At 35.3% G+C, this 26,138-nt stretch overlaps 1 protein-coding gene across 2 annotated transcripts in view; it reads right to left on the minus strand.

Annotated features, from left to right (window-relative positions):
- The window catches only part of osp (outspread), a 274,832-nt gene extending 250,393 nt beyond the window's left edge, over positions 1 to 24,439 (minus strand). For both annotated transcript variants that reach the window (XM_053769380.2, XM_053769378.2), the window contains exon 1: positions 23,942 to 24,439. In XM_053769380.2, coding sequence (XP_053625355.1) covers positions 23,942 to 24,058 — 117 coding nt within the window. In that variant the 5' untranslated portion in view covers positions 24,059 to 24,439. The remainder of the gene's footprint in view (positions 1 to 23,941) is intronic.
- Positions 24,440 to 26,138: the final 1,699 nt, after the last annotated feature.

The following is a 26,138-nucleotide window of genomic DNA, read 5'->3' on the forward strand; positions in this document are numbered from 1 at the left end:
AATAGAGGTCACCAGTGTTTCTTTTTTCTTTTACTTTTCTCGAAGGTCACAGATGAGCGATTAGTTCGGCATGCAGAAACATCCAGACAATCAAATCTAGAACTACGAATTACATAGTATCGCGATCGAAAGTGAACGTTGCACCTGTGACTGCCACCGTTCTACCGCTCTTTTTCGCAGGTCAGTGTGACGTCATAAAATACCGTTGGACATTTCAACGAATAATTTTTTCAATTTACAAATCTGGCAACATTGAAATTTTATGCCAGTCATGCGATGCGCGATCTCGATGACGCGACAGGACAATATGCGGTGAAAAACATTCAGTTCAGAAACGGGACAGAACAAAAAATCGTCCCACTGAAACATTCACCGTTGCAGACATGATTGAGTAATAATGTATGAATTATTTACGATGTGGTAATTTCCTGAACGACCTTTTTAGGCGTTTCGCGGCGAGTGGCTTGTCTTAACTCATACCAAACCCTTTTCGAAGGCGTATTTTATGTAATCTTCAGTTTGCTTTTGTATAATTTATGGACTTACATATTCTTTTTTCTTGAGAAATCCCGATAAGAATGGGAGACGTCAGCGCAAACGTGCAGTACATTGAATAGTCGTTATTTGGACGATGGGACAAAAAGTTTACCATAAATCTTTAAGGATTGGAGAAAAGTAAATTAAATGTATGCGTACGATCCACAAATTTGTGCGAACAAATTCTTTATTATGGCAATACATAGTTGGACAATCGCATCCACAAAGGGACGGTGATGTTGCATTACAAAACTGCATTACGTAGCGTACACATTAATGATCATTCTAATGTTGGTCACATGCTGCGAGTCTTGTTAGTTAATACCAACTTTCAGAAATAAATCCATGGTTAAGAAATGCTAAAGTATTACTAGGTACCTACTTTCTAAAATTAAATAGAATAGTTACAAGCAAAAATTTGTAAACAAAATGCAAAGTTGTCGAACATGAAAACGATTGAAGGCTGCAATGATGATTTTGTAAAAATAAATCTAAGTGTTGTTATAGAGTACATACCTATTCAATTCATATCATAGCACTGTAGCTACCACGTGTGTGCCGCAAATTTGTAACCAACTAACCGAAAAATATATTAAAAGTAATCGAGTAATGCGTTTAATGGTACCTATGATTATGGACTTATAACTAAGCATACGGAGTACCTACTAATTCCATGTTACTATGGGTCTGATTGAATCCAATTATTTTGCGCCAAATATTGAATAAGCCAATTCGGATTGAGCAATATTAAGTCTTTGACCCATTAGTCTATATTTTTTTAAAAATAATTAGCTACTTTTAATATGAAGACAGGAATGGCGTAAGATCTAACCTTATAACTGACTTAAATTTCAAAGGATTTTAAAAATATGCAGTATTTTGTTAGATGTTGAACAAGACCGTAGGCGGCACGCGTTGGCGGGAATTTGAACGTCACTTTGACAGCTCGCGTAACATGACAAATATTGCTTTTACGTATTGACACCCTGCCCTTTAGCCAAATAAAGCCAATACATATATGTAACTTCAAACTACAATTATATAACATTCTTTAAATAAAAATATAGGTATTCGATGGTAACGGTGATTTCAGTTTTTTGGGGTGAGTTGTACCGTCAAATTTTACATTGAATTAACCGGCGTGCTACTGACGTTTAGACAAAATGGTGTACCTTGCTTTTTTCTTCGCACAATAAAATTAACGTTAAATTTGATGCTGCAACCCACCCTTAGGGATAAGTTGAAGTGTTAAGTCCGCCTTTAAAACTTTGGTCATTAAATATGATTTTTGGTAAAGAAAGATTAAATAAATAACTCATAATTTAAAAATAGAAAGTTTGCACCGAATTAACCGACCGATCTTTATATATAAAGCGATTGAATCTAATTGAAACTGAGTATAGACAGAATAGACAGACCACCGTGGCGTTATAGGACATTTAAAAGGGCAATAGCTTGTGTTGCTGTTTCAGATAGATTTTATATTTCTTGTAATTCAACACCAATCAGTGAACACCTCTCGTCATAAAATCACAGGTACTGTTGCATGGGATGTATGGGATACCTGGAATCTATCGCATTATTAACCCGTTATTTGACGTCTGATCGTAACATAACTCTTGAGGTGTTGCGACACTTATAGGACTTAAAAGGATGGAATTTATTGCATGGTCATATACTCAATGACTTACTGCATCTATATATATATATATATATAGTTGTTACTCTTATATTGCATAAGTATCCTAGAATTTAAATAATATTTATGCCACAATAAATGTCAAACAAATAATTAGTACCAAATTGTTATAGTAGCGTGTGGTGGATTTTTATGATAATGTTGGCAATGTAAAAATAGGCGTTCTGCTGTTATTCACTGAAATAAATAAAAAAAAATAGAAGCCAAAGGGCGCCAAGAATTCTCACAACACTAACTAGGTACGTATTTTAAGTCCGTTTAAAACTTAAACACTTACCCAGTTGTAAAGATCGCTAATCAGCTTATCAAACTTAATGACTCTTTTAGCGGCAAAAGTCTGAAGAAATAACATACCAGAAAGAAAAGGGCGCTCATTAAAAAGGATTGTGAGTCAAATACTAAAAATAAAAAGTTTTCTTAATGATCGTCGTAAAATACTCTGAACAGTTTCGGACATTTATTTAGACGTTCGAAAATTATTAAGTCAACGAAAATGTTCAAGCACGAAGCTGTGTATTTTATCTGATCTAATTATTCCGCTTTTTTACAGAATTATGAAAAAGGACATTCTTATGAACGTACCTAGGATTTAAAAAAATATATATTTTTCAGAATCCAAGGAAACAATGTGTTCATTATATAAGTAGTTGTAGTGGCATCAGTTATTAAACTATTACGAGAACAACTTTTATGGCTTCAGAGCGGTGCCGATAATCACATTAAACAAGTAGGCAAACGACCCCACACGGATAAAATAAATTCACAGTCTATAACCGTGTTGACCTTTTAAATAATTTGTTAAATAAATTAACGTTTTTAAAGAACACGCGCAAAAAATGCCTCTAGATACAAACATGGCAGTATCGAAATACTTTCCTTAGCCTCATTGCAAATAAAAATGGCGACGACAAGGACGCCAAGTGGAGAATAAATCGCGGCAATTAATTAATTATTGCAATTAGCAGGTGACCTTCGAATAAATATGACAGTGATATTGGATGAATTCTTCGAGCAGTCGATTTGATTGACGGATTGAGTAACTAAGTATATAAAAAGGAAAATAAGATATATTACAATACTTTTGTCAAAAATTATTGTAGCTCTCAAAGATCTTTATTCTGTTAAACAAAGGCTAAGCTAATAAAAATAATGAAACACTTTCTGTGTAGGTAATTGATCTTCCAAATAGATTTTAATTAAAATTTGACGTTCGATTTTATACGTTTCATTTTGACGTTCAACAGTTTGTTTGACATATGTCACCTGTAATGGCTTGGTTTAAAAACTTGTAAAAAATATGTTATTAAACGAGTGTTAACTTTTATCGAAACGATCACGATGATCGATCTTGATGGACAATTATGTAGCATGATTCGATACGGACTGAAAGGAAAGAAACGACAGGCGATCTGATAAAATCGCTAATAGTTCATTTATTAACATTTGTCGGCTATTTTGCAGAAATGTTTAAAATATTCATAAGGTTTTTATTTTTAATCACCGCGCCATCGTCGATCGAAGATTTTTTTTTTCGTACAAATATGCTATTCAAAAAAGCAAATCACTAATGGCTTAATTAAGAGAGAATAATCAAAGAGTCTCGAATATATTATCTTATTCTATATCTACCGACATTCCTAAATCGGATACCTATCACGAAATAATTTTCAAATAGGTGAAAATAACTCGAATCAATTGCGTAGGCGCCGAGGCCGCGAGTCCATTGCGCTACTAAACAGCCAATGAATGACAAATTGCTGTTTGACAACGTTATTATTTTAATTTCAAGTGACATATAAAACGGCAAATCAATGTTTTTTATTAATTTCGCAAACTGGCTGAACAACACACAGTATACAAAATCCCAATCCCAACTAATATTATAAATGCGAAAGTAAGTTTGTTTGTTTCTTACCTCTTCACGCGTAACACGTATCTACTCAACCAATTTTCTTGAAATTTCGCATATATATAATTAGGAGTATAAAGAAGGACATAGGGTACCTTTCATCCCAGAAAAAACTATTATTCCCGTGGGATTTGCGAAAAACCTGTAATCTATTATAGGTGGCGTTGAATGCTAATAAAGTAAACATCGCAATAAAAAACCTATATATATATATATATAGATTACTTTATTAAACACATTTTATTTATAAGTCAAGTTGGAGAGAACATACAATGCACATTTGATTTGCACTCAGCGATTTGAAATTGAGTAAAAAAACGAAAATACACCAATCACAGCGTTCAAAAACCGTCACGCGAAGAACCAAAAAGAAAATGAGCTTTCTACACGAATAGATTCTTTGTTGACTACAATTAGCCCATATTCGTTTACCATAATTTATAGACCTGCATAATAGGCGTATTAAATTTATTATAAGCCTACTTGCTATGTTAGTTGAAGGGCTAATTTATTAGATCATTTGAACGTTGGTTGGTGTCTTGTTGGTTTTTCTCGACAAATACAAATCATTTTGTGTTGTGCCCCGCTGTGTTGAGTTACGTGTGATATATTGCACTCAAATCTGTGTCAGTTGGGGTTAGTTGCGCTGTCAAATTTGACGTTGATTTTACCCGGCGCGCCGATGACGTTTAGACAAAATGGCGTACTTCGCATTTTTTTGCGTACGTTAAAGTTAACGTCAAAGTTGACGGTGCAACCCACCCTTAGTGATTTGTGCCTAAAATATTGATTACGTCTATGTTTTTACTGTCTGACTGACATATTAGGTACTTATTGTGCCATGATCTGAATTTTGTAAACTTACTATAAGATTGGACCAAAAATATGATGTAAAGTTTTCGTTCCTTCTAAATGCTTCTTTTTTCCTTTAAACTTGCACCACAATTGCGTAGAAGGTACTTTTAATTGTAATTCTGCAACAATATTGAAAATTGGCGCTTTTTGCCTCCATTGGCAATGTTTGTTTACCTTTGTTGTACCAGTAGCGCCATCTACGCTGAGCTTTGACTAATATGCCCTATTCTGGTATTATTAACAATTATACAACAGAGATGTAACTTCCTAACGAATATTCTGCAAGGGTCATAAAGATAAGTCCTACTATAGTAATGACATTTCCTTTAATACTTTGTAGATTACATGCTATTATAATTATAGTACTTGAAGGCTATTATTACAAATAATTAATTCCTTGTTCGGATCCCAAGACAAATATTTGATGCAGTTGCAGCAATTGCCGCCATTAACCCCTGACATCCATATTGGTTTGATTAATTACGCCATATTACAAAATGGCGGCCGTATAGAAGAATAACATAATGTATATTTAGAGATTTACTTATGTTCGGACAGATACACAGACGTAGTAACAAATACAACGGGGTACCTGAAATATGCGAAGGTAAGAGACAGACTTAGAAAGAAATACATGTTTTATAGTGTTCATTATATGTCAATAATTAATACACAACATTTTTTTTCAGGTAAAAAATAACTACAGTATAAAAACTTAATACAGTGACCCTTAACTCATAATTGATGATTAATTATTTACACTGTTTTATCTAACTGTCATTACTTATATCTAAATTTCACTCAAGATACATGATCTTCAAATTTCGCGTCTTCCGGATTGTCCGCCCTTTAAGAAAAATAAACTGAATTAGAAAGAAAAATTTATTTAATTATCAATAATTATTTTATTTAATTTCAAATAAAAATAAGGGTGAATGCTGTACATTTTGTACATTAATTATTTCCTGCCATATTCGACGTCTTAATAAAGTTAACCTATCTAAATTGCATCCTCCTGATTGCAGTCACGTTGCATGTTGCGATAAAGCTATGTTGATATTGCTATTTACAAAATCAAACAGACAGAAAACTTTTTTTTTTAATTTTGCTTTAACTTTAACTAGTGGGAATCTTTTTACCGAAAAAAAAAATTCAACTCCCAAGTAACATTCTTTCTCTTCTGTCTTTGAATAGTTTAACAATAAACAAAATAATTTGTGATTATTTAAATTATAATAATATAGAATCATAGTAGTGAACTAACTACGTTCATGTGTAGTGTTATGTTAAAGACTATATATATATATATATATATATATTCGGTCGACTCAAACATACAAAGTCACAAACGTTTACCTCTTTATAATGATAGTATACATTTTCGCGATATACCTAGATAGTTTTATTCTCCTAACTTGTTTCTTGTAGCTAAATACTTTCCGAGTCATACTATATTTTTTTTAAAACTTGAATTCTATGACGAGGATGGTTGCTAGAGCCATTCTCCCCCTATGCGCCCGCGCTGTTTTAAGGATCTATATGTCAATTTTCTTGAAAAAGAAATCGTTTCCAAAACCAATCATTCATAAAATTTACATTACCACAGTACGGATTAATTATTTTAAAGACGGATATTAACTTTAATTCTTTTCTTTGTTAAAGCGATTATATTCTACCCGTGTACCAAATTTCATAATAATCCGTCCGATAGTAAAACTAATTCTTTTATTTGTTCAAATTTGAATGTAATGACAGCGCGACCCGTAGCGGTCGAAACGCTCTGAGAAACACCGAAAGGTTACTCAATAGTGCAGATTACTTTTTATTTGTATCAATTTTTTCCTCCTTTAGACCACGTCATTCTAACTTGCAAGCCAACACCAACACGGAAAGGTATGACTAAAACATCCACATGATAAATCTATGGGGGAAGTCCACATTGAGGAGTTTTTAGCCAATGAATGATCACAAACAAATCAAGAGTAGGTACCCAACTACACTACACCTAGTAATTTTGTTCAAGTTGCAGTTTTATGAGCGGATTTGGATCATGGATTCCAAAGAAATGTGTGTCAAAAAGTTATATATATATATATTTATGTTTACATAAATTGATAGGATAGATACCTAAAACGCTAGGAAAAACTATTTTTTAACTTCTTTTTTCTTTGTAAAATTATTTTGGAAGTTGCTGTACTTATTGTGAAATATCACAATTTAAAATACAAATCCAATTACAACGTGAGAAATTTACGCGGGCGGAGTCACCGGCAAAAGCTTTTACAAAATGTTTTTCCTTTTAATAAAATCAGATGTAATTATGACGTCATTTAACTGCAAGCGAATAGGAAATTCCCAGGGGACTTTGATAGCATCAGATACAGACGATCACCATTCGCGAGATCAAGCTTTTTTGATTGTTTACTTGTTTTGTTCACCATGAGTCATTGGAAGCTCATTAAAGGCTGTGACGCCGCGGGAGTCATCGTAAAAAATATATATAACCAGCTGTGATATTATAACCGGCCGCTTAGTTAACGTCAACTCTCCTTGGGAATACGAAAACGTACGACATTCACGGGAGGGTTGGACCACTCTACCACACTAAAGGAAAAATCTTAATGTTGTTGGTTCCTTTTTATCAAATTATTATACAAATTCACATACATACATATACATTTCTTGTAATAACAAATTAAGTTCTAATTATGACATAATTTGCGAATACATACATATCCCATTTTATCTACTCGAATATGTAAAATCATTAAATATTTCGTTTAGTTTGTTGCGAAGTAATAATCATTAAATATATTAATTAGCGTTGGAAAGTAATAATTGTGTAATTAAACGCTTCGTCATACAATTATTATGAACACCTGTGTCTTAAGTCTATTGAAGTACAGACAGGCGACAGAACACGTGGACATAATAATTACGTCATAATAACTGGCATTACTTCTTAATGTAATGAACTTGAATGCTTAAGTCCATACAAAGATGCATGATTTAATGTCATAATAGCCAATCTATTAAAATTAACTTTTTTTTTATATTTTAAATTTTTCGCAGTAAAGTGTAGCTTTTATTACACCTGAAGGTCAAATCTGTCTCTGTGCAAAATTTCATTGAAATCGAAAGTAGTTTTACGAGATTATCGTCAATAAAAAAAATCTTTATAATTGAATACATTTGTATTTAATTTGTGTGGTACCTATAGAGTATTGATAGAACTCTGGTTCTATCGTGGTCGCAAACAAACAGATCCACAGATACAAATTCTTTTAGCTGTCAAGCTCCACCTAGCGGACGTCTGATGAAGATTGATTCACCGGAAGGCCTGCAGCACTCCGAGAATAACGATTGACTCAAATAAATTAAAATAATAACAATCGATCTCCATGGGCTTCTATCGTCCCTCTTTTACTTATGGTTGTCAGATTTTGTGGCCAGTTAAATGTATATGTTTCCGGTCTGTCTTTTCCTATCTTTTTGGCAGTAATTGCTATCGCCTTCCACCGCCAATAGACACAAAATATGGTTAATTGCTAGCAAATACGTTAGAAGATATTGTAGCCAAATAACCAAGTAACAGGAGTTTTAGTTTTGAAATATTCGAAGTTGGCAACCCTATCCGCACTCATTATTCTGGCCGTAACCTCAGCGACATGCTTATAAGGTTGCCAACGCGGTGAAACAGATAAAACTAAAATGTCATCGATAGCTACAATGTTGCTATCACCGGTCCATATTGTTTGCGAGAAGTATTTCTTTAACGAGAACACCCTGACCGATACTTTATAACGACCCTGTTTGTTCTGGTATGGGAGAACATACTCACCTAGACTGTAATTTATTTAATTTTATTCTCGACATATTCTCACGTTGACTTTTGTCCCTTTCACGTGTCAAACGAAAGTCATCAATGGAAATTCCTCGTACGGTTAAGCTATGTTTTATGGCTATATGTTACAATAATCTCTAATGTCAGCGACAGGACATCACGATAATTATGCTTTTTGAAGAGTAATAGACATTATCCGGAAATAAAACTTGTGTGATGTAAACTGTTTTCACGAAACAGCTGAGACAAAAATTAAAATCGCATAGAGCTACACAGTTATTTTGCACTTTGACCGCACCGGATATTACATCGCCATTACTCTTAGTACTTCCTGCGGGAGGCAAAACTCGAAATCAAATTTTAGTATTCCTAATGTTCGTTTCGGTTTTAGAAAATGGTGACTATGTCTAAAACCGCATAAGGATTACAATCCAGTGACTGGATACGACGATCAGCATGTCAACTTTAGAACCTTCAAATTTAAGTCGTTGTTTAATAAACGGTGTATACAAAAAGCGTTCGATTAAAAACTTGACGCATCCGAACACAAGATTGCAATCCCTACAAACTAAAACTCCGTTTACCCACACAGCAGCAAATATGATAGATTGGCGTTGCTTGCGCGTGGGCATGAGGTCCTGCGAGTATGCTAATTCCTGCAGCGGAGGTTACACAGGCATAGAGCGATTGTTCGCTGCGAAGGGACACGCGTTATACCAGCTGCGACATTCACGTCCCACGTTACACTATTATAGCGCCCATGCGGTAATTAACATCAATTAAAATCTCCATTTGTTGTACTTCAAAACATAGAAATTGGACAGATAATCAGCTAGACGAAGCGAGACGTTGCTAAGGATCGTAGCTTGTGCAAATTCCTTGTCTCTGTCTAGCTCGCCTACACAGGAAGCAGGCGTAAAAATGCGTAAAAACAGGGGTATCGATTCAATGACGTATTTTATGTGTCAGTGGTTACACAACCCGTAAATAATGATTACTATGAGTATTATATTACAATGGCAAATTTAAAAACATCATACATAATATCAATATGTTTTGGTACGGTATGTTATGAAAACACTTAGTATCGTTCCTCGGATGTGTAAATGACACCAGATTTATCAATACGCGATCAATAACAAATAACTGGAACAATGAGAAACAACACAAGCGTCGCCGATGACTTGAATTGGCGGGAAACAATGGTTGACAGCTACTTGACGAAGTATTCGGATTATCCGAACGTCAACAATATGTTGAGTCGGAATTTCAGTGGTTTATTTTCCAGTTAATTAGTGGGAATTTTTCACGGTTTTTTTTAAAGTGAAAACTTCTTTAGCGGCGTTGTGCCCTTTTTGTGAAGGGTTAAAAATGTTACACTCGCGTCAGGACACTTGACCTAATCGAAAATTCGTAGGAAGTCAAAAATGCACAACGTTAATATTTCCAGTTTTCACTTCTGCTCTGACTCTCAGACTTCTGCTTCAATCCCGGAGTGCAACCCGATTTTTTATACTACTACTTGCTGATTGGCAAGTGGTGACCACAGCCTATGGACGTAGGCGTCCATGCTACAAACTTACTAAGCTTTGACCTTTTAATTAGGTCTGAAAATATTTGAGAGAGTGTTGTAGGCAACACTAGGGGTGTCACACGCGTATTGCCGACTTTGTGGCCTAGGGTTTTTTGCCACATTAGCCTGTAATTACACTACCTCTCTCAAATATTTTCAGACCTAATTAAAAGGTCAAAGCTTAGTAAGTTTAAATGTATTCCTTCCTTCCTTGCATTGAATTAAAAATGTTTGAGAATATTAATTACGTTTCGCAAATGTTTTACATGTCTGTTTAAATGTATTGATGTCAAATTTTGTCAATAAACTAGAATTACATTAACATACTGTGCCCGTCTAATAAACAACAGCTCCATAAACTTCGCAACATGCATTCTGCATACATTATCGACACAGGATAAGCTATATCATCGCAATTATAGATACATTTTGTAGTTAACAACTTCATAAACAATCTTAATCGGATAAATAATTAAGTTTTGTTTTTATGACTATCCTATCAGCTGGTTAGAAAATTTTCCAATCATTTACAATGTCGTCTAGTTATAGGATGACATTCAATCTTATGCTTTATGATTCGGCCGTTTTTAACCCGATCTTAAAGCCATGCAATTTTTCCTTACAGTTATTCCTTATGGCTGAGGGTCGTGGTTTGCTAGTACCTTCTCAGTTTCATTGCCGTGGCCATGGATGATAAATCATCAACTACAGTTCAGATTTCCTTCATCGGAAGCAAGTGGTGGTCTCAACTACTGTACATGAGTCAGATTGGTAACAAACTCACATGGCACCAGTAGGATTCGAACCGGAGACTTTCGGGTTTTCGGTTTTGAGGCAAGCGTCTCAACCATTTGACCACCACCGTTGAAATAATTCATGTCCCCCTACATTACAGGACGAAAAAGTAGAAAAGCGCTCTTGGAGCCCGATGTTCAACGGCTGAATCAAACATAGACTACTGCAGGTGGAACTGCGGGCAACAGTTAGCTACAAAGATCCATGCAGACTTGACATGCACTTGTTCCGTCATTTGCATCTCATAGACGTAGATGTTGGGAACCACTGGGTATCGCATCAATCATTACGCAGATTACACAGCACTTCAACGCCGCAGGGTATCCAACCCGGCTCCATTCAGTATTCCAGTTAGCAGTAAATTACTGCTTAATTAAACATTCCCATAGTCTAGAAATGTCTCACGTGTGTCGGTTGCCGGACCGGGATTCGGAACTTCTAGAACACTGTCTGAAAACAGACTATATAAAGAGCAGCCTTTAATTTCATTATATTTCCTCGATTTTCTACAGAAGACACCTACAGGCATTTAGTTTCCAAGACAAACTGGTGCAATGGTTAGTATAAATCGGTAGCTAGCTACAGTCTAACAACAAGTGCGTGAGTTTCCTGATGTTTTCCTTGACCTGAAGCAGGCGCTTTTCGATTAAAATGGTCATACATATGTAGGTTTGATTTGAACACTTATACGTGACTTAAGACGACTGTCTTGCCGACTGAACCACTGCTTTCGGCTTCTCCGGCTACTATCCGGCAGCCGGTGTGTGTGAAAATTGGCTTAACCTACACTCGCCGGCGCCGAGCTACAGCTAAACCGTTCGAACTCTTAATTGTATATAATTTTCATCTATTTTATTGCAAAACCTTGGTTTACACCCGGTTAATTCAATTTCGAAACTAGTAACTCCTGATATCGATTATCGATTACAACTCGCATTTGCCTCGTTCGATTTCGAAACACCTTTTTTCTTCTCGAATGACTCGTCATATTGTATTATTGTAGTAATTGCTGGTACCTTTCAACGGTGTCTAATTAAATAATAATTGAATTAATCGACCGGTTACCGAGAAGTGCAATTTGCGTTACATTCGGCACCTGCTTTATCGATACAACTCATTGTCTCACATGTGTAATCAATATGTCATTGGTCACATATAAGGGAACCTGTTTGAACTGCAGAATAATCGAAAAAAAGTGTCCGGTCGCGCAAAAGCCGTAAGATTCACGTTCTATACGTAAGAAGTCGCTAAATACCTCACTCTGTATTTTTCTATAATTTCTATAAGTCCACATCAGTGGCAAATGTAAGACAAAACAAGACCGACCAATTACAATATTAACATATACAACGACTAGCCTTTTATTGGCCACAAAACCAGTCGGAAACCTCTGGTTTTCAGTAAACAGGATTAAAATATCCTTGCTGACCTAGCTAGGAATAAAAAAAATCTTTTATCGGTGTATAATCTGTGAGTTGAGATGTTGACAGTATCAGACTTGGCGAACAAACAGATAATACAGACGCAAGTTGTTTCATTAAATGTAATCGTCAATGAATAATCGGGGGCAATAATGTATGTATTCTTTCGTAGAAGTAGCCTTATAAGATATTGTCTTGGCTAAGTGAGGCTTTAGACAATAGTCAGATACATTTACAAATTCAATAGAAATTTTACTTTGATACAAAATCAATTTACCTAAGAGTACACTCGATAGCACCTAAATTATCTTAGCTTATTGTTGAAATATTTAATACTCTCAATTTCCCTGAAGTTACCCTACATTAACCTCTATGCCGCGGTAATAGCGGCCAGTTTGCAATGAATTTTTAGGTTGATGTGTTATTAACTGTACCTGTAAGGAAATCTATTTCTAGGTTCTTTACCACTAGGTGTCTTTTTACTTGTTCTACATGTCACACAAGTGGATGTTTTCTTTTTTTAATTATGTTTTCTGTATCATCTAACAGTAATTAAGCATAGCTATTTACATAGAAAGTATCTAAGGAGAGTATCTATTACAACTTGTAAAAAAATATTTCAGAGTGACAAAATCGTGTTACATGTTTGGTGATAATGACCCATCTCTTTCAAACGTTATTAAGCAAAGAGTATAGTACTGAGTAGTCCTGACCTCCTGAAATCATTAAAACTGAACCATGATTAAGTAGGTTTGGTTTGTTTTACCAAAAAATAATCTTCACAAGACATGATCTCACAACATACAAAACCTTTGGCAGTTCAAAATGGAGCAAATTGATTTTTTAACGTTTTAATTAGTTCACTTTTAGCTCGGCCGCTATCTCGTTGAGATAACGATTATGCTAATGCAAAAACGCATCGTGACTAGTAAAACGTTTGCAAGATAATGCCAAACGTATGCTAAATAAATACAGCGAGAATGGTAGCTGGACAATTCGCAATCGAACTTTACCACGGAGCATAGAAAGATCCAGCCGGGATCTTCATGATCTTTTTCTTCGAAAGCAGAAACGTGTTAATCTGTCAAAAATACCATACTAATCCATCTGGTCTAATAAATAAATAAAGGTCTACTCACGAAAACCTCGAGAGAAATTTGCGTGATCAGAAAAGCCACTCGCAGCAACGTTGTACGGTAATTATTCTGATAAGGAGTCAAATTAATTTAATGATTGATTAAACAATCGTCCATCTGGTCTAATAAATAAATAAATAAAGGTATTCTCACGAAAACCTCGAGAGAAATTTGCGTGATCAGAAAAGCCACTCGCAGCAACGTTGTACGGTAATTATTCTGATCAGGAGTCAAATTAATTTAATGATTGATTAAACAATCGTCCATCTGGTCTAATAAATAAATAAATAAAGGTATACTCACGAAAACCTCGAGAGAAATTTGCGTGATCAGAAAAGCCACTCGCAGCAACGTTGTACGGTAATTATTCTGATCAGGAGTCAAATTAATTTAATGATTGATTAAACAATCGTCCATCTGGTCTAATAAATAAAGGTCTACTCACGAAAACCTCGAGAGAAATTTGCGTGATCAGAAAAGCCACTCGCAGCAATGTTGTACGGTAATTATTCTGATCAGGAGTCAAATTAAAGAAAACAATCATAAATTAAATTAAACTAAATTAATTACTCTCTTGTAAAATATAATGATAGACCAAGGGGGACGACCGCTGTAGATATGCAGTAAGTTGAAGTAATTACAAGATTACTAATAAAGTTTAACACTTGAAATATTAGTTGCCTACGTGATTTACAACCACAAATCTATCTATCTAAAGTCTTCAAATTGTAAGTGAAGACGACTAACCTCACGACAATTTTTAAATAGGCAATTAGGCATGTTTATTTTCCAATACATTTAACATGTCCGGCAATGCATTCTAGAATTAATCAGGCAGGTGCATACGTGAGAACAGGTCGTGGATTTGATATGTGACGCACTCACAGACAAACAGAGTCGTAAAGTTTAATTCGACACATATATTAACGTCGAAGATTTACTATGTAACGCAATACAGTCGATTATAAATGAGGATAGTGTTGGTATAAAGAGGCGATTAGACCGCGCGGCGTCCGTGGGCAGGCGATGTGATATAGGCTTTGGAACGGGCGTATCTAGAGACATATTCCAAGGGTATGGGGGGCTGGCCTGCAGAATATTTTTAGTTGGCATTACTACTACTCTTGCTATTACCGTGCTAAGTGGAGACGAAAATGTAGGAAAACAGACTCTGGACTCCGAATATCAACGGCTGTGGAAGAAACCGAGAAACGCTCAAATAAGAGATACCCCCAACTTATAACAACAAAAATATCGTCACGTGGGCACTAGTATTTCGCAACACGGCAAATTAATTTATATGGAGATTTTTATTCGACTGGAGGCGCGCGTGTCGTGGAGCCCGAACACCGCAAAATAGTAGTGTGCCTCACTCAGATTATTTAGACCTCGGGCTTCAGTACAACCCCCGCCCCCCCTTCCTACGCCCGAGCTTTGGAATAAAGTTCATCTATATTTCAAAATGTTCCTTCATCTCTTCAGATGTGAATGGAGTAGTACAATTATTTTTACAATATGGCTGTTACGCTTTGAAATGTTGGCTCCATTTTACTCTAATGTGGCTATAAATAATGGCCTTTTTTAGACAACGTCACACATTAAACATAACGATAATGTTTGTCGAGTTAAGCTGTGTAAAGAGAGTAAATTACGCTTGTTCATTTGAAGGTCAACTCTACAACATGATGACGTGTTTCTTTACTAAGGTTATCTTGAGGACATCAGCGAACATATCAATCACATACACGAAGGATATAAAAAAGATACATAAACACCGTCCAATGATGCCGTTTGCCATGCAACCTACTTAGAAGATAACCTCAAAACATTCCTATGCTATCATGATATCAAGTTACGGAACACCGTTCCGCTCCCACAGTACATGTTACGCACGAATTTTTAAATATGCAGCGTAGACGTAAACATTGAGGACTGTCAAATTGGGATGTGCCCTCGCGATGTGGTAGCAGGTAGGTGTTAAGTGCTGACTTTAATTGTCCGTGTTATCCGGTGTCGTGTTCGCGGCGTCCGCTCCGCGTCCCACATAATATTGTTGTTTAGTGCTGACCCATTGTATTGTTAACGGTACGGACTATGGAGACAGCAGTGGGTTATCGCGAGTGTAAATTTCGTCGAGCCAATAGATATTAAACCGGCATGGGCTCACGGCTCGCACAGTTTACTTTATAAGCTAATCTCGTGCAGCGTTCTGCCATTAACGACTTAATAAAAACAATTTTATTTGCCACACCGCAGAAAAATATTGTCATATGTTTTGTTGCAAAAATATCGACGTCGCATACCTATTGTTGCACGGACGAATTAATAGGAATCGTTTATGCTTTTCGCGGTATTCCAACATCGAGTGAGTCGACGTTATTCTCTGTAATTATAAGAAACAAAGATTCCATTAACGGTTTTCAATTTCCTGTTTCATGTTAATTGCCTGCAATAAGAGGTTTCAATACAAATTTTAGTTGTATATTAGGCGTACGGGTACACAAAAATGCCAGTCGGGGGCGGGGCGCGCGGCCAATGCACCTGGCGATCGCAGCGCATTCCACACGCACTCCTTTTTATACTACACTACGAGTTTAGCCCAACCACTCTAACCTAAACCCCCTCGCTAGTCCCGTGCGAGCACTCGCACGATAGAAAAGTTCACAACCAGTCTCAAACACAGATCAGTATTAACTGGCCACTTTCGTACGAACGGAACGCCACATCTCCTATTTTCTTTTTTAATTTGACTATCCATCTCCACGTCTTTGTTGTCGGCAATTCGGATCAAAAACTTTTTGGACCGAGTAAACCGGCCAGTACTTAAGTCGCGTCAGTTTTTTTTTTAAACAAATATTTACACTGTATAAAACTATACGGCTTTTGTCGGATGGATTTATTGTGCCTTTTAGGGCACTTGACTTTTGAAGAGGAATAAATTAACAGGTGCGTTCAAATTGCCCCGCTTTTGATCAGTGGATGGTTTTATCAGTAGCACAGTATTGACAGGCGGGCATCACTATTATCGGAAACATGTCATGTTTGCATATGGCTGGTAGCCGAGTCGTGTACATAAAAACTTAAATTGAGTTTTATCGTCGTCGAGCGAGATAAAAGTATGTCAAAGTAAAATGAACGAGCGTTTGTGTCCTGCACTTACGCATTAACCGCAAAACTTAGCTGCGCCGGCGCCAATTTATGTCGACAGTATTAGGGACCAGTTATACGAAACCAAGTTACCACAATCTACTAAGAATACTGGCTGGTTAACACGGCATAATTGAAATTTTCAATTCGTTCCATTTTTGAATGAAATACGCCGCGAGCTGTTTTGATAAATGTGTGGTTTTACGCGCTATTGTTGATTCATTCATAGGTGTTACTTCAAATTCTTTACTATAAAACGCTCTATTTATCTTGCTGTCAACCTGTGGGAAATAAAATACACATGGACATTAAAGAATATTTAATGCATCTAGATTTCATAGACATTAAATAAATGTCGTTTGGCCCGGGCCGGTGTCAGACAAAGCAATAATTTAAAAACAAACGCGTGTGACCTACTGTGCGTGAAAGCTGGAAGCTAATTATTTACACCGGGCTAAGTAAGCAGCTAAAAGACGGCAAGCAAGGTGCAAAGGTTTGCTTACGATCTCGCAAGCCTACTTTGAGTACACGGCACCAATCACCTATCGATTTCCATAGTCTTACGTACATGTAAATTGTTGGGTCAATATGTCAACTGAAACAATTACTTACCGAGTTACTAATAACACAAAACTACTTATTTTAAAAAACAATTTTAGGATAGATTAAATTGCATTTTTAAAAATCTCCTATGTATTCTTGACAGCTGTCAACGTCCATAGATAATAACAGATAAATTATTACACAGTATAAAACGCAGTTTTCATCATAGATTTTCGAGAATTTTAAAAGGCGAGTTTCACAAAAATTAACCTTCTTCGGTTATCACTCTGTTATTGAAACGGTCTTGGCTGTTTTGTGCTAAATTATTTGTTAATTAAAATTCTCAATACTCAAGGTTGTGTATAATTAGATCATCAATTATCATGTGACTATTTTTTTAAACATGTAGTTTTCGTTTTAAAAGATTCACATCCTTAAAACAAGGCGAGAACTTTTTCTAACATATAATTACCCTTATTTTCTAGCTAAATATAATAATAACGAAACTATTCAACATATAAATGTATAATTACTAGTTAAAAAGTAATAAATTCTTGCGCATCGACCGCGTTACATGAACACACGAGCGCTTGCGATGTCATTCTTTAATCTTTATTTATTTATCAAACTTCATTGATGTCAAAAGTAAAACGCTCGAATGAGTACCTAGAAAATCGAAATCAAAATAATAGTTTTAAATTTTCATACTTAAGTTTTAAGAATACAATAAAAAATATAGCTTTGCTTTTTGTCCCGCTAGCAAATCTGACAACCCTCTGTGCAATAGCGGACAGTTTTAAGCTTTAAACAAAATTAGGGTCAAAAAATGATTAGTTCATTTTGTTCATTATGCAAAGCCTTACGAACACCGAGGATTATAAATTACAAATTTTATATATTTACTTTTTTTTTATTAATTACAGTGTATACTGCAAATCACTACACAAACACGCCAATCGCGATACGAAAACACTTTTTAAAATAATTAAGGAAAGCGGTGCCAAGCGAGCGCGCATTGATGAAATACTGGCACTTTCCCCATTGCATGAGTGCGTATATAAAATTAGCATCTATTTAGCAATGCGAGTATTGTGGTAGTCTTCAGATAAAGATGGTCATTCGCGCCAAAACACGTAGTCATTGCATAAAAAGCAAGTAGCGAGAAATTAAGAATTAAAACTGGATAAATACAAATTCAGTTCAGTACGTCTGGCGTCGACATGGCGTAGGCATCGATAGGCGAATATGTATAGTTATCTGTTTTTGTTTGTTTGGTCTTTCATAATTGTGGTTCGGTGTTATAAAATAAAATGATACACACTACACTACGTGCGTATCCTCACGTAACGCTGAATTTTTAAATTGTCTGATAGATATTGAAATGAATAAAACTACTTGACTGGATAAAACATAAAATGCATATAGTTATTATTTATATATATATATATATATATATACTTTATTTTGACACTGGAAAAAAGTGTCACATATAACTAGTTGAATAGTGCCAATACGAAAGCAGAATTATCCAAACAAGCAAGAGAACAAAAAAAAACGTGAACAAATATTCCTAATTGTGATTCGATGAAGTATATACATTTTTTAATTAAAAAAAGTCTATTCTTTTTATCTATGGTAATACATATTACCTACTAAAACTGGTGGTGTCAGGTTTTATTAAAGTCGTCTCAAAGGCAACTTGCACATGACTTTTGCCGCCATTTCAGTTTCCCTCACGTTGATGTTTTACGTAGAGTTGTTTGAGTTGTAAAATAAATTTATATTTAATAAATGGTAAGCCCTTCTAATAGGGACCAACACTGTTTGAATGAGTTTCTTTCGCCATTTCTTCTAAGCAGTGGTCGTACCGAAATTCTAGTAGTTTGTTAACTTTGGTAAATATAATTTAATTTAGAAGTGCCTGTGGAGGCCTAATTTCTGAATAAATGATTTGATATAGATAAAAAGTCATACCCGTTGACTCCATATTTCGCAGCATCCAAAACATCGCTTCGTTAGTGGAGCATTTGTCAAGATAATTGTCCAAGACGACCGTTTGAGGCTTGACATTTCCGTGTTATGAATAGCCATCATTAGCCGTCATTACAGGTGTCTAAACCTGACTATATAGAGTCGAGAATCACACATTAACCACGGTCCAGCCTTGGCTTTGACGTTGTCACGTGCATCGAAATGTGGTTGTTTGTTAACAATTATCTCGATAGGCAGATATTGTCCCCGTTTTAGCTATTTACTGATAATGTAACGTATGTAGGTAATTTAATCAAGTCTCGAACTTACTTTGGGGCTAGCTCAATCTGTGTGACTTGTCCTAATATATTTATTTATTTAATTTAAACACTAACAAAAACAACTATTTTGAGACGACGACTGTTGTACACAGTGACTTCATCATTATCTATCTCCGCCATATATAGTATATCTAGTAAAATACTAACAACATACTTAGTGTTTTTATTTTCTTGACAATGGACCAAATTTTATGACTCACGGGTGTAGGTAATTACTAAATAAAATAATTACGGCATACGTGTATGATATAATTGGTTGCTTTCTTTGCTATATGCAAGTCCGTGTGCGAAAATAAAACAGATTAGATTAAGATACGAAATCTGTATGAAATCGTGTCAGCTACCGAAATACAAGTTTTTTTCCATTGTTTGCATGTTTTTGTTTTGTTTGTATATAAGCCCGATTTCTTTACATAATTTAGATTAAATAATTAAAAAAATAAAATTATTTAGCTTTAATAACATGATTCCATATGATACACGATGCCGTATTTTGACCAGTGTAAGTGTAATCTTTTGCGCGCGGCTCCGCCCGCGTTATTTCCCACGGGAGCAGTTATTTTTCCGGGATGCAAGGTAACATATGTCCTTCTCCGTACTTCAAACTATATGTATGCAAAATTTCAGGAAGATTGGTTGAGTAGATACAGCGTGAAGAGATAACAAACAAACAAACTTATTTTCGCATTTATAATATGGAATAATATAATATTTTGCACTACTTAGTACACCTAAAAAGAAAAAGCGTTTGGTCTAATAAACAAATATTTTCGTTCAAAATTAGCTTGGTTTAAATAAAATAAAAAACAGCTGTTGATTTACCATTAACCTATATCGAACAGTAATATTATTTCGGGTGCAAAAAACTCACAAAGTGCACGAGACATTTAACATCAAGCCCCTAATTTAAGCGAAGTTAAATTAAAACCAGTAATTACACCTGTCCCTCTGGTAGTTTGTTTGCAAAACATCACTTTACCGGGCCCCAAAGGGGTTACTTATTTACCCAGGTGCGCGGCTGCACAGGTAATATAATTTGTTTTCGCCTAAATTAATGGCAACACTACGATTGAAACCCTATTTAGTTGATACAGAGTTCAATGCGGAAGAATGTGATCTGATCATGCTGACATGATCATTTTTAAAACCGGTAATTCTGTTCCTTTATTTAAGTAATTTACTTTTTCGTTAATGGACTTTACTTATTAAAATGTTATCTCTAACAAGATTTTAATTAAGAAAACATAAGCACTGACATTTTTCATAATAAAATTGGATTAACGTGGATTAATGTTTGGGCGATGTTTCTTTTTTTAATTGTTCTAAAAGATAGATTTAAGCTTATTAATAAATATATATATAAATTTCGCTATTAGCATTAAATAAAAATTGTTCGTGTTAAGCACGTGCTATGTAATTCCCTTTAATATAATCGTATGTATTAAATTTCAAATTCAAAATTATTCCTTTAACTTAGGATGTGATATAGGTAGGTAAGAATAAGAATTATTTATTTCTCGAAAAGAATTACATGCATATAAAATAACAAATGATCCCACACTATGTACATTACTTATTGACGTCAAAATTATTTATTAAAACGAAGTTTGCTGCCGACTTCCAAAGCGCTGGTATAGAAGAAGAGGCGCAACAAACTTCACCGCAGCCTTTTCTCCAAATACCGTCAATTGACAATTGGTGTGAATATCAGAGAAAACATAATAGAAATACACTCAAACACACAAAAAAACACACAAAACGTAATTATAATTAAGTGCCTACAAGAAATTAAAAATTATCGAAGCAAAAATAACACTCGAATACGAACCATTGACGATTGTATGAATAATAATTTCTTACAATAGATGGGAAAATCGAACATCAATGTTTTTAAAATGAGAACGTCGTTTGTTCAACTTTTTTCAACTAGTTAGGCAAAAGAAAAAACTGTAATGATGACGATAGCCATAGACGCGGTAGGCACAGGCATTGAACCGCGAACATCCTGGTTGCAAGCCGCAACGGGACTAGATGCATTGACCCTCAACATGTAGGTGAACTGTGGGACTTGATATATGTAACAAATGATTACTTCCGTTAATTCTTTGTGCATCGCTTTTTTATGTTCCTGCTAAATCTATTTATGGAGATGCCATTAAATTCTTACTTACCTATAAACTATGGATTTTTGTACGGTTTTCACCAATAGATAGTTTTATTCCTGAGGAAGGGTCCTAAACCGTTAATATCTAGGTATACCGCAATGATAAAGGTAATCTTTAAATGTATAACTAAGATTTTTCCGAGCGAAGCAGGGACGGGCCTCTAGTTTTACCCAATATTAAGTCTGCTGCCTGATTGGAGTGACTGTCTGTCTACTTAAATAATGCTCATAAACTAAGAAGAATTAATCACCAATGAAGTATCTACCTAGCAAGTTACGTAATGTTTTGTAATTACCATTATGTATTAATATCAACACAATGGGGACAAGTCCATTAAAAAAAACTATTATAATTTTACACACGGTATAGTACCTAGGTACCTAAGCTAAGTTTAAGTTGATAAGTTGACGACCTCGGTGGCGCAGTGGTAAAGTTCTTGCCACTGAACCGAGAGGTCCTGGGTTCGATCCCCGGTCCGGTCATGATGGAAAATGATCTTTTTCTGATTGATCCGGGTCTTGGATGTTTATCTATATATGTATTCGTTATAAAATATAGTATCGTTGAGTTAGTATCCCATAACACAAGTCTCGAACTTACTTTGGGGCTAGCTCAATCTGTGTGATTTGTCCTAATATATATATTTATTGATTTATTATTTATTAAGTTGTACCTACTATAGTCAACCGCAGGTTAAGTAGTTACTCTCTACATGAACCTCAATGCTCTGGTATAGCGGCGAATTCGGATAACTTGTTGACTTGACTATAGAGATGTACAGACTGGCTTTAGTAGTAATTGATTTGAGTACTTACATCCTACCAGCTCAAAGCATATTGATTTGCGAAATAAAAAAAAAAACACTTTTGTTTATGTATTTAGGGGCCACATTAAAATAGGTACGTACCTACATTACCAACAAAAAATATTTGGTTCTGAAATTATACCTGCGACCATCCTACGACCTAACTTATCAATAATTGATATCAATATATCGATTCAATTATTAAAGGGATTTGGGATAGGTTATCCATAATTACCTTGTAGGTAGGTATTCACCTGTATAATATGGTAGTAAGTATTTTATTTGCATAAACCTCAATTATGTATATATAAGATATTAATACCTACCTATGTATTCGTATTTGTATGTATATATTTACGGTAAATAGGTACATACACACCTACAAGTACCTCATATACCTACTTTGCCCAAACTAATCACGAAGGTCGATTGATTTATGTAAATATGACTTATCAATCACAATACCTACACCGAATTTTGAAATCCACAATAGGTACCTAATATTATATACTAGTTTTTAACCGCGGCTTCGCCCTCGTAATTTTCTCACGGGTACAGTTATTTTTTCGGGATGAAAGGTACTCTAGTCCGTACTTCGAACTACATGCGTACAAAATTTCAAGAAGATTGGTTGAGTAGATAACACGTGAAGAGAGATAAAACGTCAAATGTTCGGCTAAACCGCTGGACGGTTATTGATGAAATTATAAACAGTACCTAGGTTGGTACCTATTTAGTTATTGACCAGAGGACAAATTTTATCTATAAACGCGGGCGGAGCTGCTACTTACTATATGTTAAGATACCTAACCTATTTACTGTGATAAAGTGTAAATATTAAAGAAGGTAAATTAAGTTTAAACTGTTTGAGTAGGTAGGTACTTATTGTGAAAGTACCCACACTTTCAGTTTCATTTTTACATAAGTACTAATGTACAGTTAGGCTGTTATTATTTACGTATTTCATAATGGATTCTTTATATTTATTAAGTACAAGATCTAGTACACACATGATAAATCAACCAAATTTAATAACTCGATGAAATCCGTTAGATCAACACCTGAAGTGGTCAGCCTACAGCCTACACACACATAAACAACACAACCGAATAAGCGAACACACCCACACCCGAATAGGTAGGTATTTTAAATGTTGTCGATAGAAACGTGTTCGATATTTAGTTATTAAGGCTCACTTACCCGATTAGATTCCAAGGCTTCGGCACTGTGTTCCTCTTTCTGACGGAAGCAATTAGTGCACTTGCTTTTGGTGAAGATGTTAGGCGCAAATTTCCTGCAATCCGATCTCCCAGGCATGTTTGACACAGGTCAGGGTCAATTCAAGGTTCACTATGTCACCGTGCACAGCATGGTGGTACTGTAAAACACCCACACTACACGATAATCGGCCTTTTCAAAACCGAACACGTAGTTTATCACGCGCGCACCCACCGGCGAGTGAGCTATCAGCGAAATCACTGCAAGTGAAGTGAGCGTTAACGTCATTTAAAAACACATACACTCACACAATCTTCTCCGGCAACCGAACACCGAAGTAGTCGAACAATCGCATAAACAATATTCGTATTCACGTGAAATTTTAAAACAATAAACATCGATTTTACAACGAACACGCGGAGCTCGCGAGCGCGCAGCGACACGACCGCACGTCCATTTTACATCTGATAGAAAACCAGCGAACTCAGTTGTTGTTTTACAACTTCTCTTTTCTTGTTTATACGTCTGCCTGTAACTTAACTGTCCATGTAGTGGTAATTTTACACATGTAGTAGTATTATAGCTTTCTCACTCTATATCACTGTTTGTGTATAGCGACATCCTTTGCGCACAGTTTCATTAATTAAGTTTCTACATGTAGTGTCATCTAGCGGCGACCTAACAATATTACTCAACATACTAAAAGCACGTGAGCGATAAAGCATTGACAATCGACGCATGAGTTCAAGTAGGAAGGAATTCAGTAAATGGTTTTGTATATACTAGATGGCGCTTTAAAAAAATATTATTCGCTGAAATAGAAACATAGTACGACCATACTTTGTTGTAAATTGTAAATGCTCAAGAAATCTGTTGCACTTAGGTACCCTACCCATCTGTCTTGTCTTTTATTATTCCATCCAGTGTACTTTCCCGTCCAGTATATTATTTTAGTCTTTGGTCCCGTCTAAATTTTCCCTTATATAAAACTACTCATTTTGCTTGTTTTATCTGCTGTTGCACTACCTATGTATTATGCCAGCTCCACACTGTCATCAAACCGTTTGCCAAACTTTAGCGGATTCGGTATACATTGCGGTAAATAAAACCACTCATAATAACTACGCAATGTTCACGCATTCGTGTCGGCATGGAATTCGACGACAATGTGGAGCAGGCATTTGTCCATGGGATGAAAAGATCCCATGTTCAAAATCCTACTCGTGCACAAATATTATTTCCAGTGACTCGTGCTATATGAGTTTGTAATCTGAATAATGTAAGTAGTTTTCATAGATCACCACTTACTTCTGATACATCGTGAGGAAATCTGCAAACTGGTTGGCAGTTTTGTTAACTGTTGTGTATGCAACTAGACGTAAAAGTCAATTCAGATGCCTTTAGAAAGAGGAATAGAAATGGAATACCTTGCAGCTCTTTTTCTGCATCGGCAGATTACAAAGTGAGTTTTAAGTAAATATTTTATATGTTACCTATATTATGCGTTTAGCTAAAATTCGAATTATTAAAACCAAAATAATCAAAACCTAGTATCTTGTAATACCTACCTACCTACCTATGTATCCGAGTCCGAAAGATCCATTGGAAAGATCCGAAATGATGAGAAACGCCCATTTTTTTGACAGTGACATTGACAGTGATTTTAAGGACGTCCGATAGAATAATATATATTATGTCGATATAAATATAACGACATTACGACATTCACCGATTACAGTTGAGTTGCATTGGGTGTTATTAAATACCTTGCCGCTTTGCTTATAAAAAATATAAGTATAAAAAGAATATTTTTTATCATGCATTCATCACTTTCTTTTATCGAATTGTAGTGGTTGTGGAGGGGAAAGACGGCTGATCACGTCACGTCTGTCTGTCGATCCATTCGCACCATTTGAACCTGAACCATCGAGATGATATAATACTTTTTCGATAATATAAAAAATATGGGCTTTTCATCTAATTTCAGTACATTATATATTCCACATTATTTATAAAAAGTTAAACCATACTTTAAGCTTAAACATATTTTGTCACTATCGTACTTTCTAATATTTGCCCTTGTAACTTTATATTGATAATCAGGGATTATCGATAAATCCTCTCAAACTTCAATACACAGCACTAACTAAAAGGAACAAACGTCAGTAAAAAAGCTGCT

This window comes from Plodia interpunctella, chromosome 3, assembly GCF_027563975.2.
Source record: "Plodia interpunctella isolate USDA-ARS_2022_Savannah chromosome 3, ilPloInte3.2, whole genome shotgun sequence".
Classification (NCBI taxonomy): Eukaryota; Metazoa; Arthropoda; class Insecta; order Lepidoptera; family Pyralidae; genus Plodia; species Plodia interpunctella.